This window comes from Setaria viridis, chromosome 9 (assembly GCF_005286985.2).
Source record: "Setaria viridis chromosome 9, Setaria_viridis_v4.0, whole genome shotgun sequence".
In the NCBI taxonomy this organism is placed as follows: Eukaryota; Viridiplantae; Streptophyta; class Magnoliopsida; order Poales; family Poaceae; genus Setaria; species Setaria viridis.
The window spans coordinates 3,765,599-3,783,922 of record NC_048271.2 but is presented as its reverse complement, the minus strand read 5'-3'; the positions used below and the strand labels follow the sequence as shown (position 1 = coordinate 3,783,922).

The following is an 18,324-nucleotide window of genomic DNA, read 5'->3' as shown; positions in this document are numbered from 1 at the left end:
AGATGGTTCACTTTATGTTATTATTTGCTTTTATAGACAAGTTTTACCAGGTTCCTGTATTGTACAGTATTGTATTTCCATACAGAATCTGCAATGAAGATAAAAACTTCTAATTAAAGAGAATTGTTTAGGTTAGTGCTGTAGGCTAAGGTGGTAGTAAAGTCATACCTTAAGTATCACATTGCTCCTACACTTCTTGGATTCTTGTTTCATCAATTTTCTGTGTTCGTCAATATTAGTTAATATGTTCAAGAGGCTGTATAAGCATGGCGTTCATGTTTAAGCACTAGATCGGACTTTTCTGTAGCATCCTAGCTTAGTTTGGGTTTATCTCCTACTTAATTGCTTACGGATGATAACTAATTCTTGAATTGAACTTTTACAGAAACCGACTGCTATTAAGTTCGTTAATATCCACAAGCGCGTCGAATCCCTTGATGAAGCCCTGAGACAGACCAGGAAGGATGTTGCAGAAATCAAAGATCTTATCAAGGACTATACCACAGTAGTCAAAGCGAACTTGGCGCAGGCCGAGTCGATCAAGGAAATCGTAAAGGCACAAACTACATCATCAGCTTCCATGGCTCTTAAACTTGCCAAACTAAGAAATGAGCTTCGAATTGCTAGAACTGAATGAGAACAGGTAATTCACCATGCGCATTCTTTAGTTAAACTTGTCTAATAGTTTTGTTAATTTCTTTTCAATTAGTTCTCTATGCTGAAATTATATATACTTCAACTTATTGCAGATCACACCCAGCAAAAATGGAACAGAACTTGGGCAATGATGGGATGACTGTGACAGATTTGGTAGATTACCTAGTTTTTACTTCTTTAAAAGAACTGAAAGTACCACGATGATATGAATATCCAAATTTTATGATCTAAATATAAATGGTGTGACATGGTGGATTTCCTTTCTGGTTGTTGTGATGGTCTATCTATACGCTGCTCACACAATGAATTTTTGCTTTGTGAGTTGCGATGATAATGAGATTTTGTGTAGGTTGGGTGGCGTCGCAAATTCTTGGACAGTTTTCAGATTGCATCATCTCTTGCCAGCGAGCCAAGGATTCTAAGCCATCTTTTGAGAAATCGGCGTCCCGAACTTGACACCGACTTTCTAGAAGTGGCACCAAAGTAGTATGCTACTACTTTATTTTAGACTCTTACCCACACTACTTTGAGAAGATATTCGCACTGACACCAATGCGGGAGACCAACTCTCTACAAGGAAACTTAAACATTTATTCACTACTCAATTTGATACAAGACTCACTTGCACACTCTTTGTATAGCTATTCTACCATGACACCACTACACTATATGGCTACCTTGCAATCTCCTACATGAGACCTCTTATGCCATGGTATGGTATGGCTACTTGAGATCATTATGGTGTTGCCATGTGGCAATTTATACACTCTTCCATACTAAATATCCTAACTGTAGAACCCTTCTCATCTTTATCTAGTTTCTTATATTTCTACCATGCTAAAATATTTAGTTTTAGAGTATTCTACACTTCATCATGAAGCATGGCAACTATGGCTCATGCGTTCTCTCCAATTTTCTAGAACTTTCTTACCTTACCATGATCTTATCTTTATATATGGCAAAATTAGTCTGTTGAGATCTCCACGATCTTTTAGAATATTCCAAGTATGCATTGCATATTTCAACACCATCGTTCACGACGCGCTTAGGAGATCTGTAGATCGTCACAAAAGGGCAAGCATCGAACATCAGCTATGCAAAGGCTTCTTCCTTGATCCATGTATTTTTCTTTTCATAAGAGCAGTAATGCAAAGCATTTTGATGAAGACAAGATGGGGTCACACAGAACAGTAATGCAAAGGCTGCTCCAAGAGGAGGGTTCGTAAACGTACGACCTGGACAGACACCTCTCTGCGAGATGGAAACGGTAGCAAAGCGTGTGCATCACGCGACGCGGAAGCAAAGCTATAATGAGTTACATGGGCGGTTATGGTTTTCACCATTGCCAAAGAAACCTTATACCACCGCAGGAATCATTCATCATTCAGTTTCAATCATGTGTCCGTCTCTTCTTTGCGTTGGATCGCAGCAAAACAATCACAACATCTGCAACCTAGTAAACCTCTACGTGCCATCGCTTGTTCTTCTTGAGCTGCGACAGCTTCTGCTCCCAGCTTTCCCCTCTCTGCTCCGCCACCTTCTTGAGGCTGTCCTGAATCCCAGGCATCATCCCTTTCAAACCGCAGAAGTAGATGTGCACACCATTGTCCAGAAGTTTGAAAATCTCATCGCTGTACTCCTCGATCTTGTCCTGGACGTACATCTTGCCACCACTCCTGTTCTTCTGCTCCCTGCTGAGGGCTTTGTCATACCTACAGGTATAAAATATAAGTACTTCAGCAATGCTGCACTCTCAAATCGCAATAAGGTTGTACGGTTATGAGATAATATGAGATGCTTTGAGATTAAAACATCCAGTCTTCCATGAACTAATATGAAAGAACAATTATAATTTATACTAGCAAGATTTACAAGTAATGGCATATCTGAGGGCTACTTAGAAAAGAAAGCATTTTTTCTGAAAGGGAAAAAGATGCTCTAGTTGTCGCATATGGGTAATCAGAAGTCTTTAAAGATACCATGCGAGTCTAACTAAAGATGGGACAAAACAAGACAGAGATATAAAGTGCAGGGACATAGTCATATTAACAGAGGATCTTTGCTTCTTGGTCGCTTTTACATTGTGACATTTGCTGTGGGCTAGTGTTTTAATGGCATATATCAGAATGTTGCAAAGTGCAAGCCTTTAACACTGAAAAGGACATCATGTTTCTTAATGCACTGGAAGCAGGGTTGTTCCTGCTATGTCTTAATTTTCATCTCTAGCTAAATGTGTATTTTAATATCCTTATAAAGAATATAAGAATTGACAAATGGATGCTCTACCAGGTGAATTTCAGGGAGTACATTAACCAAAAGAAATACCATTGTGGTTAGAGGCTCTCATAGAAGTAAGGCAAGTAAACACACAGACGACATCCATCAGGAAGTTACCTGTCAGCTGAATCTTGTCCCCAGGTTTTGCATTGCATAGGAAGTTACTGCAGACTCCATTCTTTGAGGGGTCCTCCTTGCCAGTTTCAGGATCATAATAAACTGCACGGCGGACGCACAAGCTTCCTGTCCGTCCATCAAAGTTATCTCCGGACATTATGCGGGGCTCCAGGCTTTTTCGGGTTTTCTCCCTGACAGATGAAAATGCACTCAAGGTTCAGAGAGTTGTGAATGTGAAGAGAAAACATGATGGATAATAAAAGAGATGAGTAAACAACTGGTACTTTATGATTATTCGAAAGCAAATTTGCTGCACAAGATGCTATGTATTCATTCATGGGTATATTTTTTTCTAGCCTAGTCCTGCAGTATATTGAATGGCATACTGAAACAATCTCTACAGATTCAAAATGAACATCAGTATGCCTGCCTTTATGTATAGAGTATAGCATATTTTGCACCATCCACAGGTAACTTGATTTTTCATTATCTGATAATACAAGGGGAAACCAAGTATGATGAAAACTAATACATGCATCCTCAGACAGGAAACGATTGGGAGCAGGGAAAACTTACAGGAGGAATCACACCGTAACTCTGGCCCTCCCAGTAAGGCACATTGCCATCATGGTCAATGACGATGTGGCAAGTCTCCCCTGGAGCCTTGGGACCTACAAGCCTCTCCACCGAGACAATGGTGGCCGTGAAGGGCTCCTTCGGCTTTGTATGTGTTGAGGGGTGGCTCCTTGGCGCTCTCCAAATCGAGCGGCGCAACAGAGACCTTGCTCTTGCTCGCCTGCTGGACCGACATGCAGAGCACCTTGTTCGCGTGCCTGGGCCGAATTGCCTTGCTCTCCCACGCCAATGTGCCACCAACCCATGATTTGTTGCCGAAGCTAACATTGTTGGTACCCTAGAGCACAATAAAAAAAAGCCAAACTTAGCTCATTACTATCGGCTTGAGGACGCTGTGAGTTCAGAATCATCAGAAATTCGGCTGCTCATGTGCTCCCGTTGGCGGCTGAAACGGCCCTTGTGGGGGTGTCAAGGGACGGGGGCACCTTGCTCCGATCACACGGGTCAAAAGATGCCTGCAACCTAGCCCAGATGCACGCATGACCTGCAGCGTACACGTCTAGGTGCATCACGGAAAAGAAAACCTTAGAATGTATCCTGTTTCTTGGTAGAACTGTGGAACAGTAGAAGGATCAAGTATATGCTTGGTCCAAGCAGATCACCGTTTACCTTCACCTGCAATGAGCACAAGCAGGCCTCTCCTCATAAAAAAAAACAGTAGCGGTAAACCTGTGGCTTTCTCCTGAACAGTGCACCCTACAACTGTGACGTGCTCCCTCCGTCCCAAATTATTATTCGTTTTGACTTTTCTAAATACATAACTTTAGCATTGACTTTTCTAAATACATAACTTTAGCATTGTATCTGGATATATACTAGACATAAGTATATATCTAGGTACATATAAAAAACTATGTATCCAAGCAAAAATGAATAGTAATTTGGGACGGAGGGAGTAGGAGGGTAGGACGCAGTCTCTGCAGCGCAAAGAACACCAGTATAATTGACCAATTCCAACGACCTATATATATGATTAGAGTTCTCATCACAACATAAGAGAACAGGTTTGACCCTTCTCCATCTTTGGGATGCTAATCTGAAACTGATAGATGGTTACCTGCTTTTTTACAACTCTAAACACTACCCAACCTCTAAAACGGCATACACTGTTTTTCTCCAAAAGGAGAAACTACTGGCACCTTCCGCTAGGGCTACTACTAGCTTGACAGATGATGATGAGTTGCCGCGTTCCGCGTCCAGCTTCGTTCACATCCCCATGATGCGATTCAGGCCCGTGTGAGGGGCGCCGCCTCCACTGTTTGCCATCGCGATGTTATGCAGCATCTGGTGGAGCCATAGCCTGGTTGTGAGGTCTTTCTGACTTAGCAGCAAGATTTCAGAGTCAGTGAACGGTTGGAATTTGCAGCATAGGTTATGACGTAAAGCTTATTTGGTCAAGCACAATGACTTGTGCAGAGATCACCTCAAGAAAGTCGTTGAATGTCCCGTCCCTCAACACGGTGGGGAGGTGAGTGCGTAGCGCATGGCAGGCACTGCAAAAGCATGGAAAGGTTTAGGGAGAGCATAGAGAGCAGTACTACAAAATCGAAATCTGCACACAGCACAGCATAAACCTTGGATTGTCAGTCAGCCTTAGGTAGCAGCGGATTATGTGCTTCAGCAACCTTGGGGAAGGCTGTTCAACAAGTCCTTCAAGCATCTGAGCTAACACATTGGCTAAAGCAAAGAAACGTTCACGAGTAGCACATATGTACTTAAGTCCTGCATCATCAAGTATAATCTTTTGAACAATAAAAGTAGCCACCTGCATGTATAACTTGATTGAGTTAACGAAACTGAAGCAATAAATCCATATCTCATCGCAAAAGATAAAATGATCTAGTTAAATTCCTGGCAGGTTAACTGTATGGGTAATTATATTTCAAGAAACAATTTGTTTCCCCCCCTTGAAAATGCACAATATCATGAGCTTCGACAAGGTAATCTATATAGTAGAAAGTCTCGTGTTGAAGAATAAAATCAAGTCTTACATTCAAAGCAAACAAAAATGAAGCTACACAAGTATCACATTATGAAAGTAATTTCTCTGCTAAAAAAATAAAATAGGTTGCAGCATGATCCTAGTCACTAAAGATATGAAATTGTTTGACATCTCAAATAGTGAACTAGACAAACAGTGAGAGATTTTTATTTATTTCATTTCAGACAGAATAGTGAGCATGCCAATTGTACATTCCGCATAGAAGCAAACCTAGAAGATTATTACGTTTTGAGTAATGGTTAAGCTAGATAGGTAAATACCGTTTTCGAAATCTCACTGCCCAGGTCCATAGTACGCAGACACAGAGGAATGATTTCAGTACTGAGCAGATACGCAATGACTTCATGATCATCAACCTGCATACATTACCCAAAAAAGGTTTGAGTTCTCCTTTCCACAAATTATATTTGGCAAAAAGAAAAATGAGTGGAGCTACACATTTACAGCGGTGCTCAGCTCTTCAAGTTTTATATAGAGATCCATAGGACTTAAGATCCCAAACAGATCATTTAATCAGCAAGACTGGAATATGTATCAAAAAATCCAAATTGATCACTTGCCCACCATCCCCCCCCCACCCACCCACTCTAAAGTCCAAATAAAAATTCATAGCAATTCCTAGTTGTCTTAAAGTTTTTACCTTTACAAGAGCACCGATCACACCCAAGCTGGTAAGCCTCAAGTATTCATATTGTCTTGTTCTGTAGGTAGTGTTCAAGAAAGGATAAAGGTACACTGGAATCTCCGCTGCAAGATGAAACTGTTACTGAGAACAACAGAAGCCAGAAATTTTTTAACAACAGGGACAGGTTCTTTGAAGATACAAAATCATTAGGATATTTATGATTTGACATAAACATTAAACATGGTAGCAGTCCTTACCAGTTATGAATGGCATCCTAGTGTCAGGGTGTGACGCAACACACTGCAATGAACCAAGTAACAGAAAAAGGAAGTTCAGGTAACAGAGTGGTGTACAAAACCAACTTGAGGAGCATGAACTGTAAAACAACTCCGTTGCACTATTCTATGAAATTGGCAGATTTTTCAAATTATCATGGTTATGGCAATGTATCCCCAATATGCTGATTATTATCAATTTGAACCGGTATATAACACTTTAAATCATCCCCCAGTGCCATGAGTAGTTTCTTGCTTTCTCATGTAAAAGCATACCTGAAGAAGTGCCAATGCATTGCAGACACGGTTTGATTGGGCCTGCGATAATGTTGCAGGTGAAAGCGATGGGTAAATTGCCACAATTTCCTGCATATGTTTCAATTAGCCATATAAACTGAATCAGAAAGATCCATGAAAGACTCAATTGATTTCTTACGAAAATGATACGATATCCATGCACAACATTTACTAATGTGAACAGCATGTTATGCACTGTAGAGGTTCATAGGTACTATGCTGCCACAAGTTTCCATGGGCTAATTTAACCCACCTGGAGTAGTGCAGCCATCGTGCCAAAAGAATGCCATAGAAGTGGAGCAATATCTTGTTGAAATTTTTCTCGATTCTGAAAGAAATAACAAGGATCATCATTCTGAATGAAAACTAGCCCCAACTTCCAAGATCTATGTTAGGGATGCATGCTCAAATGTTCGAAAAATGTTTAATTAAACTTGCCAATGAGGTATCACAACGTTTTGATGGAACAAATAATCATCTACCAAAAAGGAAAGCTTCAGGATTTATTCACCCTAGAGCATTAAATTAGTAGCATCACAAAAATTAGATCACAACAAGCCTCGCTATACATGAACTGAACACAAAGACAGCACGTCATTGAACTGTTGTATTAGACCATCTTGAATTTTATATGAAAGGATGCTAAACAGCGAAAAAGCACTATGATGAAAATAGGGAAGCTTTGATCTATGTTAAAAAAAATGATCTATGAACTGGTGCGGCGTCTACCGAGATCGAGTAACACGGAGCTAGCCAAAAAGTAATATATTACCCTAGACCGGCAATCTATCAACAGAACCGCATGCAACTTACAGCAGATCATCGTGCCCCAGGCAGGTTTTACTCTAGGCACGGCGTTACACCACCATACCGCACCGGCGATCAGAGAGAGAAAGAAAAATGCGCGGAAATTTTATTTAGCCCCCGCAGCGCGCCGGCGGAGAGAGGGCGAGGAGCCATTCACCTTGGAGAGCAGGTAGAGGGTTTCCTCGCGGAGCTCCGAGTTGCAGAGGTCGAGCACGAGCTGCTCCTCGGTCGGTATTTTCTCGTCCTTGGCCGCCGGCGCGGGCGCCGAGGGCGGCCCGGAGTGGGGTGGCGGCGGATTCGCCATTGCGAGGGATGCGGCGGCGTGAATCGTGGAGGGATTGGTTGCTGGATTTGCCGGAGAGATTATCGAGGGCGCCGTACGCGACTGCGGCTGCGCTGCGCGCGGGGGGTGGTTGGGGGTAGCGGAACCGAAACGGAAGCTCTGGACCCGTCGTTTTCGGCCCACGGCAGCAGCAGCAGTGGCGGCGACGCGGCCCGTCTGGATCACCGAACAAAAGCCTCTGTGGCCCACCCGTCAGCATCCTTGCAGGCCTTTAACCGGTGTACGTGTTCAGAGTAGTAGTCTGCAGTATCAGTGAGATTTTCTAGTGCTGGCTTGTTTCTTGATTGGATGGATAGAAATGGAATCTCTTGATTGCTATATTCTTGATAATGTATCTGCTACCAATTCAGATGTTTTTTTTTGAAATAGAATTCAGATGTTATTCGTTACAGGCAAATGGAGGAAGAAAACTTGGAATGAGGATGCTGTGGCTTGTACATTTGCAACTACCTTTGGGCTTTATGTGGTCATTTGGGTCATTATCTGATCCTTTGCTGATTTCTGTAAAATTCCCTGTGCATATTTTTTTCCATGCGCTGAGAAATTCTTTTCCGCTCCTGAGGCACCCGCCCCTGTTCTTGGAGAGCCCATGGACTTGCGATGAAGAAGTCCGGTGCACATGATGAGCTTGTCAAGGGGCTCCGTGAGGCCAGTCCAAGGCAATAGAGAAGCATGTCTTAGGGAAAATCCCTGTGCGCTATATTTGGCACAGCTTTGCAGAATCAACTCTGAGGGTAGGTCAAGGAAGGTCGTGGGCTGTTCCTGTGTCGTTGTGAAGGTAAAGAACCGACTCCCAAAGTTCCATTCTGGTGAAAGAATCTGATGTTATCCCAGTTGCCCTAACATTCGGCTGTGTTTGCCTCTAAATCAGGACTGCGACGAACAATCAGATGGCCTTAACATATTGCAGGATATGTCGAAGTCATACTAGAAAGAGTTTTTCAGTATCTGGATGGAGCTGAGATGCTATTGGCTGTCACTTAAATTTGTGTTGAAGTTCAGGAACTTGATAGGTTAGCAAAAATTTTCGTATGTGAGATTGTCTTTTAAGACTTTTGTTTACGGTGCTCGGACATAAAATTTTCGTTCAATTTCTTCGACAGCTGCAACTTTGAGCAAACACCTGAGCATAAGCAACTGATGCAGCATCCCTCAGCGAGTTGCCCCTGAAATGCAACATCCGAGAAGAATGCGAAGGGCGCGGGGGTGGCGAGAAGACGAAGAGGGAGCCATGACGAAGCACTCCAGCTCGGCGCACTTCGAGGGCTGAAGGCGATGCCGAGGCGGCCGAAGAGGACGGAAACCTGCAAGGCGACAAGCCGGGCGTGCAGGCTGCAGAGGTGCTGCCCCGCCGCGCGCTTGGCGGCTTCAGCTCACGAGCAGCAAGCTTCAGCACAGCAGCCTAGCCAACGAAATAACCAATCCCGTTGCAGCTTGCAGCTTGCAGCATCCCCAGGAGTCAGGGCCATGGGCGGCTGCGGCGAGCGAGGGGATCCAGAGGCACCATCAGGGATCTCAGATTCTCCGGTGGATTGCGCTGGCACACACGCGTCGTCGCAAGCGGAGATCACCAGCGGTATCGCCACGTCGCCGGCCGCCATGACGGCGGCGCCGAATGTTTGCAAATAACCCTGGTTTGGATCGCGATCCGATTATTTACATATTGCCCCCCGAGATTTTCCAAATAGACCCCTAATTTGGATCGCGATCCGAATATTTGCATATGGACCCCTGGGCCAGGTCCGGCGGCCGCCGTCCTCCCCTGCTGCCGTTCCTGCCGGAAGCGCAAAGCTCCACCCACCGGCTATCCCTGATTCCTGCGATTTGCAAGGAGCGGAGAGGAGGTCGACGAGGAAATCCTGCCACAGCGCGGTCTCGAGCTCCACGCGACCGCGAATGGCGGCTTGGTTCGTAGAGAGCCACGGACACCCCTTCGTCTTCTCCCGGAGCGCGGTGCGCCTGCCGCAACCAACTGCGGCGGTGGATGCTGGCTCCGCCATAAGAGACCATGACTTCATCGAACGCTATCGCTGCAAACACAGCTGCTGGCCTCTGGTATTCTTCCTCGCGTATGAAATTCAGTAGCAACGTGTGTTGCCGCAGACACGCAGAGCTTGACGCCAGCCATTGCTTGAGCTCAGTCAGAGCTCTGCCGTCGCCGTGCTAATTCCCAAGCCAGCGCAAGAGTAGAGCAACACGTGCTCCAACCGAAACAAGAGGCTCCGCGCAGGCAAAGTCACAGCAATCCAAGATGACCAAAAATTATCTCAACCTCTCAAGTAATAGTGTGCAAGCATCTGACTGTGGTTGCTTTGGCAACCCCTAACACTTGGCTGTGTATCTGTGTTTTCCTCTAAACCAATTTAGGATAATGGTGAAGAATAAGAGGACCTTCACATAGTGCAGGAGCATGTCAAGTCGTCACTAGATTAGAGGCAGTGTTTCAGCATTTGGAGCGTTCAAGATGCTGTTGGTCGCTTAAATTTGTGTTAAGTTCAGAACTTGTTAGGTTATCACACTCGTGAGTTTTCTCTATGGTGCTGCGGCATCATGAATGAATCAAAGATGAAGATTTATACAATTGGTGTTCTCTGTTATATATGAATAGTTGTACTGTGTCATTCATTTGCTATTCATTCGTATACATGTCATTTATATAAATAGTTTGATGCTAGCTGACGGCTCGCAAAATATTAGAAACCGGCATGATCATTCCTGAAATGTCACTCAGAAAATGAAACTGGGTCAATTGCTCTGCACGGTAACTATCATTCTAAGCTTCCTAAGGCAGATCATCTTAGGTGACTAGGTGAGCACACATGAAGCAGCATGTCTAGAAAATCTTCCAATCAACCGGTGGATATATTTCCTCATCATCGATGGATGTCGTCACATACATGAAACTGAATTCAAACTTGCAAATTGTTTACTCAACTACCCATCACAGACAACTCCAGAGCAGGATTTTTATAAGTAGTAAAAGTTCTTCAATTTAGTTACAACTTGCAAACATCAAAACCAGGATAGTTTTTTTTTGGAGCCCAGCTCAGAGCAGACCATCTGACTCACCGACTGGATTAGTCCATCGAACATAGGTGCCCGTAAGTTCTCTTCACCAATCTATACACAGATTCCTTGAGGCGAATACGTCTTTCGGCATAGCGGATTACTGGTGCTGATGACCTAATGACGTTCTGCATTTGAGCCTTTGCCAACTCCTCTGCAAGTGACAAGGAAATTTGGTCAACTCTGCCACAGGTCAACACTCTGAGAAACCTCTGCATGTTCTCCCTCACATATTTTTTAAAAAATGGAATGGTTTCCAGCCTCTGCGACCACACACAGCCAATGTTCTTCCTCACGTATGAAACTTATTCCCTCCATTCCAAATTACTATTTGTTTTGTTTTTCTAGATACATTGGTATTGGTTTTGCTATGCACCTAGAAATTTATTATGTTTAGATACATAGCAAAAGTTGTGTACTTAAAAAAGTCAAAGCAAATAGTAATTTGGAACGGAGAGAGTAGTAGCAACGTGTTGCCGCAAACACACGCAGACAAGATGATGCTTTGACACGCAGCCACGGCCAGAGCAAGAGCAGAGCAGAGCTCCGCACATGCAAAGTTGCAGCGATCCAAGACTTGCCAAAGAAAAGAACAGCAATACAAGATGACCCAAAATAATCTCAAGTAATAATGTGAGAAACTGTGGTTGCTTTGCCAACCACTAGTATCTGGCTGTGTTTTCCTCTAAACCAGTTTAGGATTATGGTGAAGAAACAGTCAGAGTGCAGGAACATGTCCAATCGTCACTAGAGGCAGTTCTTCAGCATCTGGAGCCATCCAAGATGCTGTTGGTTATCACTCCTGAGCTTTTTTATAGTGCTGCGGGATGTCATGGATGAATCAAAGATGAAGATTTATACAATTTGTGTTCTCAGTTTTTTTTTGAAAAACGTTCTCAGTTATATCTGAATAGTTGTCCTATGTGACTATGTCATTCATTTGTAACTCACTCACATACAAGTTCTTTATGTAATATAGTTCAATGCTAGCTGACGTATTGCAAATTCGACTTGAAATCAGCATGATGCTGTGAAATATTGAGACTAAGTTCGTCCAACTCCAGAAATGTCACTCAGAAAATGAAGTTGGTCCAATTGCTTTGCAGATCATCTTAGGTGAGCACACATGAACATGAAGCAGCATATCTAAATTTTTTTCCCAATCGGCCGGCAGATATATTTCCTCATCATCGATGGATGTCATCACACGTCACGTACAAGAGTTCAAACTTGCAAATCGTTTACTCATCTACCCATCACAAACAACTCCAGAGCGGGATTCCTAGTAATAGACCGAAGCTTGTTGATTTGGTTACAAACATCGAAACCAGGATTAAGTTTTTGGAGCCCAGCTCACAGCAGACCATCTGACTGGATTAGTACATCGAGCACAGGTATCTGTAAGTTCTCTTCACCAATCTATGCCCAAATTCCTCGAGGTGAATAGATCTTCGACGTAGCTGATTACTGGTGCTGATGACCTGACGAAGTTCTGCATTTGAGCCTTTGCGGAATCCTCTGCAAGCGAAAAGGAAATACGGTCAACATCACCACAGGTCAAAATTAAGCTATATGACTGAGAAACCTAAGATATCTTAGTATGCTTTGGATAAATCTGTTATATGCCCTCCTTTTTGTGATTCATGCACGTCAGACAATATACGGCATGAATATTACTTAGCTCTCTCACAAACAAACAACTGCGTTCGTGCTTTGTTAAGGACCCTGAACACTAACAGTTTGATGTGTTCATTTTAGCATTAAAAAACAGTTGCTTGCTAATTTTCTATGGGCTGAAGCTTAGACAAACTAGAGATTTAAAGCTCAGAACAAGAGAAAACATATCATATCATGGTCACTCACCATCTTCGTTCAATTTCTTCAACAGCTGGGACTTTGAGGGAAGCGCATACATTCCAGCAGCAACTGCTTTCCTTATGGCCCATCCATGGTGAGGAGCAAACACCTGAGCATAAGCTACTGATGCTGCATCCCTGAGCGAGTTGCCCCTGGAATAATAATACCAAGTTGCGAAATGCGCATGCAAGAAAAACAAACATGACAGTTCACTAGACAAAGTTCTATGTAGCTCAGTGAAACAATGTTGCTCTTGTGCAACTGGTACTTACTCTGTAACCAGCATTTGCTCAAACAGAACCTTAACCATATCAATACCACGCTTTACTCTAAGCAGATTCCTTGTATGGCTCCCTGGTACCCTGACAGTGTCCTGCTGAATGTCTAACTCAACCATCAAGGGCAATGTAGAAATTGACTTGGATGCCTCCAGCAAATCATCAACCTGTAAACAGTTCATATGAAGGGATCAGAGAAGAACACCGAACAAAAGCTCAGAAACATCAGATAGCTAACCAGGCAACAATGGGCAAAAATTCAGAAACAAAAGGCAGCAGATCAATTATCAACTACCCAACCCAAGTAAACTAGTTGCGCAGAACATCAGCTAGGGTAGTGGACGATGCACATATAAGTGCCATATTCTGGATGACAAATTATCCAAGTGTATAGTCATAGCTGAAGAGATCTGCCAAATAACAGAGTTAAAACAAGTGCAGCAGATCAGATTTTAGCACTATCCACCATAAGAAACACTAGCCTCTGCATTAGATAATGTGATTCAGATGCAAAAAGTGAAGTTTAGTTGAACAGTTCAATATTGCATCCTAATTTCCAAGTCCTAGACAGCACTAATTTCAAGGTATCCCCTCAATTGCCGCATTTGGGGACAAGTAAGCAGAAGATCACACAGTTCAACAATCCAAAAGGGGGGCAACTGAAATAATGTGCACCTGTCCTGCACTTTCAAGCAGAAAAGAGGGGCACCTAGCCAGGAACTGAAGTAACTCATCACAATTACCAAGAGCCCAAAGTAAAATAGTTGCACACTAAGATTGCTATTGCAGGAATTATCCAAGTGCCTAGTCATAACGGGAGATATCTGCTAAATAATAATAGCAGCCCAATTGGAGCAGATATAATTCTAGCACCCCTAGTATCCACCGCAACCAGGTAAACTAGTTGCGCACTATATCAATTGGGGTAGTGAATTATCCACATATAAGTGCCAAATTCTGAACGATAAATTATTCAAGTGTGTAGTCTTAACTGAAGAGATCTACCAAATAACACCAAGAGTTTAAAATAAGTGCAGCAATCAGATTTTAGCACCTATCCACCATAAGAAACACTAGCCTCTGCATTAGATAATCTGATTCAGATGCAAAAAGTCTAGTTCGGTTGAACTGTTAAATACTGCATCCTGATTTCCAAGTCCTAGCCAAACACTAATTTCAAGTCATCACCTCAACGCCACATTCGAGGCCAAGTAAGGAGAAGATCAAATAGTTCAACAATACAAAACGGGGGCAATTGAAATGACACACAGCTCTCCTACGCGCTCAAGAGAAGAGGGGGGCAAGTAGCCTGAATCTTAAGTAACTTGTCACGATTACCAAGAGCCCAGAGTGAATTAGCTGTACACTAACTTTGCTATGGCAATGAATTATTCAAGTGCCTGGTCACAACGGGAGAGATCTGCTATATGATACCAGTAGCCCAAGTGCAGCAGATAGGTTTCTAGCACCCCAAGTATCCATAAACAAACAGGCACAGACCAGTGAACAGGGTCTCATAATTGGATGGTCTGATTCTGATGCATCTACTTGATCTGTGAGGCCATTTCGTCATAATATATCCCAGCATTAGACAATTTCTGAGTTCGAATCAATCACCTCACTCACTACATACAAGTAAGTGTAAGCAGCAGATCAACCTAAACCTTCGATCAAAAACCAAGCCAAACAGCTTAATCAGGACAGCGATGCGAGCAGAAAGCAGAATCAGCTAGTGCAGTCGTACAGAGCAGACACAAAGGGAGGGGAGGGGAGTAGGATGTGCCTTGGCGACGTAGTCCCTCTCGGCGAACTTGAAGGCGATGCCGAGGCAGCCGAAGAGGACGGAGACGTTGGAGCAGGCGCGCGCAAACGCCCCGGCGTCCATGGCCCCCGCGGGCTGCTGCTTCGCGACGGCGGCGAGCTCCTCGAACGACGCCGCGATCCGCCGCAGCGGCTTGTCCGCCTCGCTCGACCCCATCGCCGCGCCTGCCGCTCTCGCTCGCCGACTTCGGGTGCTGGCAAGCTTGGTGGGGAAGGAGACGAGTCTTTTTTTCCTCCTTTTTCTGGTTTCTTTTCGAGAGAATTTCTCTGCGCTACCTTTCGGCGTTGCTACGCGTCCTTTGAGGTGGCACCAGCAGCTGGCTGGCGACGACGCCGAGGTTGCTCGATGCCGTGTTGGGCTGCGATGGGCCGGAATTTGGGACACAGCTCGGCCCATGAAAACAGATGACAGCGGACTGTACTGGTTCGTATTACTTTTGCAGCATTTGCTTGGGAAAAAATCATTGATTCGGAAAATTATGTCCTGCGCGAGTTTTAAAAACTTGAACACTGATCAGAACTTAAAACTCAAACACTTGAATGTTTAATTTACCAAAATTTTATTGACATTCGCTTATTATTTGAGTGAATGACAGCGTTCATGTGAATGATTTGATTTTGCTCCGCATGCACTTCCATTGGGTTCCCCGCGGAATCGTTCTGTTCTCTTTGGTCAGTAGATAAGCAATGCGAAAAATCGCTTAAATCATAATTGTAAAAACTGGCACCAACGGAGACTTGATCCATTATGTAAAGAGTCAGATTTACAAGTGTCAATCAGCAAAGGCCCACGATTAGAGCGAGTCCTAAGACTGGGGCGACAATGTCATATCATCATCCTCCAAGATCAAAGCACGGATGAGCGCACAAGATACTAGCTAAAAAAAGAACCGAGGCGAACGAGCAGAACAAAGCAAGAACAAGAAAACATGGAGTCAGAATTGATAACAAGTCAATCAGCACAGGTCCGGAGGCCGGATCCTAAGACTGGGGCGACAAAAACCATATCATCATCCTCCCACACATCCGTCGAGATCGGCAATTAAATAAAATCAAAAAAGAAAGTTAAACAAGATGCGAAAGCGAGAAAGATCGAGCGCAGACGAAAGAAGAGCGGCAAAACAAGGATGAGAAAACATGCGAGCCGAGTACGATAGGCGGGAGAGGAAGAAATCGTCGGCTCGCCGCACAGCTCCGGCGAGGGAGCGAGACGTCGGCCGTCGGTATGCTAGCGGAGAGGCGGCGCTGCTGCGTATTTATCGCGGGCAGCTGGAGAGTTAGGGTTTCTGTTGGGCCTCCAGATGGTTATGGGAGCAATGGACCATTAGGATTGTTCTGGGCCGTATAGTTGGGCCAACATTGAAATCTTGGCAATTTCTGAATTATTTCATGTCTTCTTCCTCTCTGAAACCACTTTTTTTTCCTTAAAAAGCACGGCTACAGAAGCTAACATACTTACTCATACGAATGAACCCAACCTATCCTAGTGAATGCCTCCGAGGTATTAGATTGATAGATATTGAAATTGACAAAATCATCCCAGCGACGATCACGTCGTGCATTAGTAAAAAATGCAAGCATCAGTCAAAAAGCTCGAACACAAGTAGACAATACTGCTACAAAACCTAACGAAAAAAAAATCTGGTGAAACTCGGATGCCTTCTGCTGTTTTCCCTTTAAAACTATGGTGAGTTATTAAGATTGCAGCAAGTATATGACTGCTCCTGAATTCAGAAATTCAGAACTTGAATACTTGATAGATATACTATATGTACATACGACACGACTTGCTGCTCAGTGCTTACAATTGCAGAAAGAAATGCCATCTCCCTCATCTCATAGCTACCGGTCGCGACCACCAATTAATGTCAACGCATATGTACAGGCTAGTTACTTGGATCAAATGGCTACTTGGCTACCGCCATGGCCAGGACACTCGCCATGGAAACGGCGGTCGAATTCCCTTGGATCATGCGCATACAAAAGCGTGCGGCATGGCGCGCGCTCAGTCCGTCGCCTCTGTCTGCTCCTGCAGCCTCTTCTCCTTCTCGATCATCTCCGCGAACTCCTCGTCGGTGGCCTTGAGCATGTCCGGCAGCGGCAGCGCGACGCCGGCCTCCTCCGCGGCGCGGTGGCGCGGCATGATACGCTTCTCGAGGCTGAAGGCGAAGTACTGCGGGAACGCCTTGACGTCCTCGACGCCACCGCCCATGGCGTCCACCAGGTACTCGAACTTGGGCTTGTAGTTGCGCTCGATGCTGAAGGTGAAGAGCGCCGGGCACCGCAGCACCATGGCGATGGCGTCGTCCCGGGACATGCCGAGCCCAGCGAGGAACTCCAGCTTGGGCGCCAGGGTCCGCTCCACGCTGGAGACGAGGAGGATCGGGTCCTGCAGCGCCAGCGCGCGGCCGTCCCGGAAGCCCAGGCGGCGGAGGTAGATGAGGGCCGGGCGGAGCTGGTCGCGGACGCTGCAGGCGAGCACGCGCGGGCACTTGATCACGACGCGGCGGTGCGCGGCCTCCGGCACGCCGAGGTCGTCGGAGAGGAAGGCAAAGATGGGGCGGAGGTGGGCACGGACGCTGGCGGTGAGCACGGACGGGCACATGCCGAAGACGCGGCCGAGGTCCTTGAACTGGAGCCCCCGGGACTGGAGGAACGACACCACCGCGTGGATGGACTCCGGCGCCGCGTCGCGGAGCGCCGGGTTCAGCTCCAGCGCGCGCCCGTAGTCAACGCCCATCAGCTCAAGGCTCAGGATCTTGTCCTTCACCTGCGACGGCAGCTCCGGCAGGTGCAGCAACAGCGCCGCGGTCGCCGTGGGCACGGTCGTCGTCACCGCCGCCGCGGCGCTGCGCGTCGGCACGGTTGTCGCCACGGAGGCCGCGGCGGTGGAGTGGGGCTTGGAGGACGCGACGGACTGATGCGGCTTGGCGACGGGGAGGGAGGTGGAGGCGTAGAAGCTGCAGAGCGGCATTGCTGGGGTGTGATTCCGCTCCCCCGTCTGATGGATTTGGAGAAGCTCCGACTCCGAAGTAGGGGAACCGGGGAAGACGAGGATGCAGGCGGGAGTGAAGTGGCATCTCATCCGCTTCTTTATCTGGTCGTTGCTGGTGACCTGGCACTCTGGGCGGTGCTCATTGGCTGCTGGGATTTGACGAGGGTGACACCCCTCAGATAGCACACCGCACAAACGAACAGGATCAGGCACAAAGAAACAGAAAAGATATGAGAACAAATAACCGAACATAAATATAACATCAGGGAAG

General features: G+C 45.4%; 3 protein-coding genes, 2 non-coding genes and 1 pseudogene across 6 annotated transcripts; all 6 read right to left on the bottom strand.

Moving 5' to 3' along the window:
- Nucleotides 1-1,989: 1,989 nt before the first annotated feature.
- On the bottom strand, nucleotides 1,990-4,196 carry LOC117837075 (ferredoxin--NADP reductase, root isozyme, chloroplastic-like; annotated as a pseudogene).
- A 434-nt stretch (nucleotides 4,197-4,630) lies between these two features.
- LOC117837074 (uncharacterized) lies at nucleotides 4,631-8,156 on the bottom strand. 2 transcript variants are annotated; one of them, XM_034716644.2, is made up of 9 exons: nucleotides 7,851-8,156; nucleotides 7,140-7,214; nucleotides 6,866-6,955; nucleotides 6,572-6,614; nucleotides 6,330-6,436; nucleotides 5,950-6,045; nucleotides 5,262-5,452; nucleotides 5,111-5,180; nucleotides 4,631-5,008 (listed from the first exon to the last, which is right to left on the bottom strand). In XM_034716644.2, exons 1-9 carry the CDS (start codon nucleotides 7,995-7,997, stop codon nucleotides 4,961-4,963), a joined length of 867 nt encoding a protein of 288 aa, XP_034572535.1. In that variant the 5' UTR covers nucleotides 7,998-8,156; the 3' UTR covers nucleotides 4,631-4,960. The 2 variants fall into 2 exon arrangements, with proteins under 2 accessions (XP_034572535.1, XP_034572534.1); XM_034716643.2 differs by having other exon boundaries at nucleotides 4,631-5,004; nucleotides 7,851-8,152.
- Nucleotides 8,157-12,235: 4,079 nt separating this feature from the next.
- Nucleotides 12,236-15,236, bottom strand: LOC117837076 (accelerated cell death 11). The gene is made up of 4 exons (XM_034716646.2): nucleotides 15,021-15,236; nucleotides 13,232-13,404; nucleotides 12,966-13,111; nucleotides 12,236-12,620 (listed from the first exon to the last, which is right to left on the bottom strand). Exons 1-4 carry the CDS (start codon nucleotides 15,213-15,215, stop codon nucleotides 12,514-12,516), a joined length of 621 nt encoding a protein of 206 aa, XP_034572537.1. The 5' UTR covers nucleotides 15,216-15,236; the 3' UTR covers nucleotides 12,236-12,513.
- Nucleotides 15,237-15,813: 577 nt separating this feature from the next.
- Nucleotides 15,814-15,900, bottom strand: LOC117841187 (small nucleolar RNA U31b). The gene has a single exon (XR_004637213.1). It is a non-coding gene; the product is annotated as a small nucleolar RNA U31b (small nucleolar RNA).
- A 90-nt stretch (nucleotides 15,901-15,990) lies between these two features.
- Nucleotides 15,991-16,076, bottom strand: LOC117841188 (small nucleolar RNA U31b). The gene has a single exon (XR_004637214.1). It is a non-coding gene; the product is annotated as a small nucleolar RNA U31b (small nucleolar RNA).
- A 711-nt stretch (nucleotides 16,077-16,787) lies between these two features.
- On the bottom strand, nucleotides 16,788-18,305 carry LOC117837072 (transcription termination factor MTEF1, chloroplastic). The gene has a single exon (XM_034716641.2). The coding sequence runs from the start codon at nucleotides 18,303-18,305 to the stop codon at nucleotides 17,064-17,066; it is 1,242 nt and encodes a 413-aa protein (XP_034572532.1). The 3' UTR covers nucleotides 16,788-17,063.
- Between the last annotated feature and the right edge of the window lie 19 nt (nucleotides 18,306-18,324).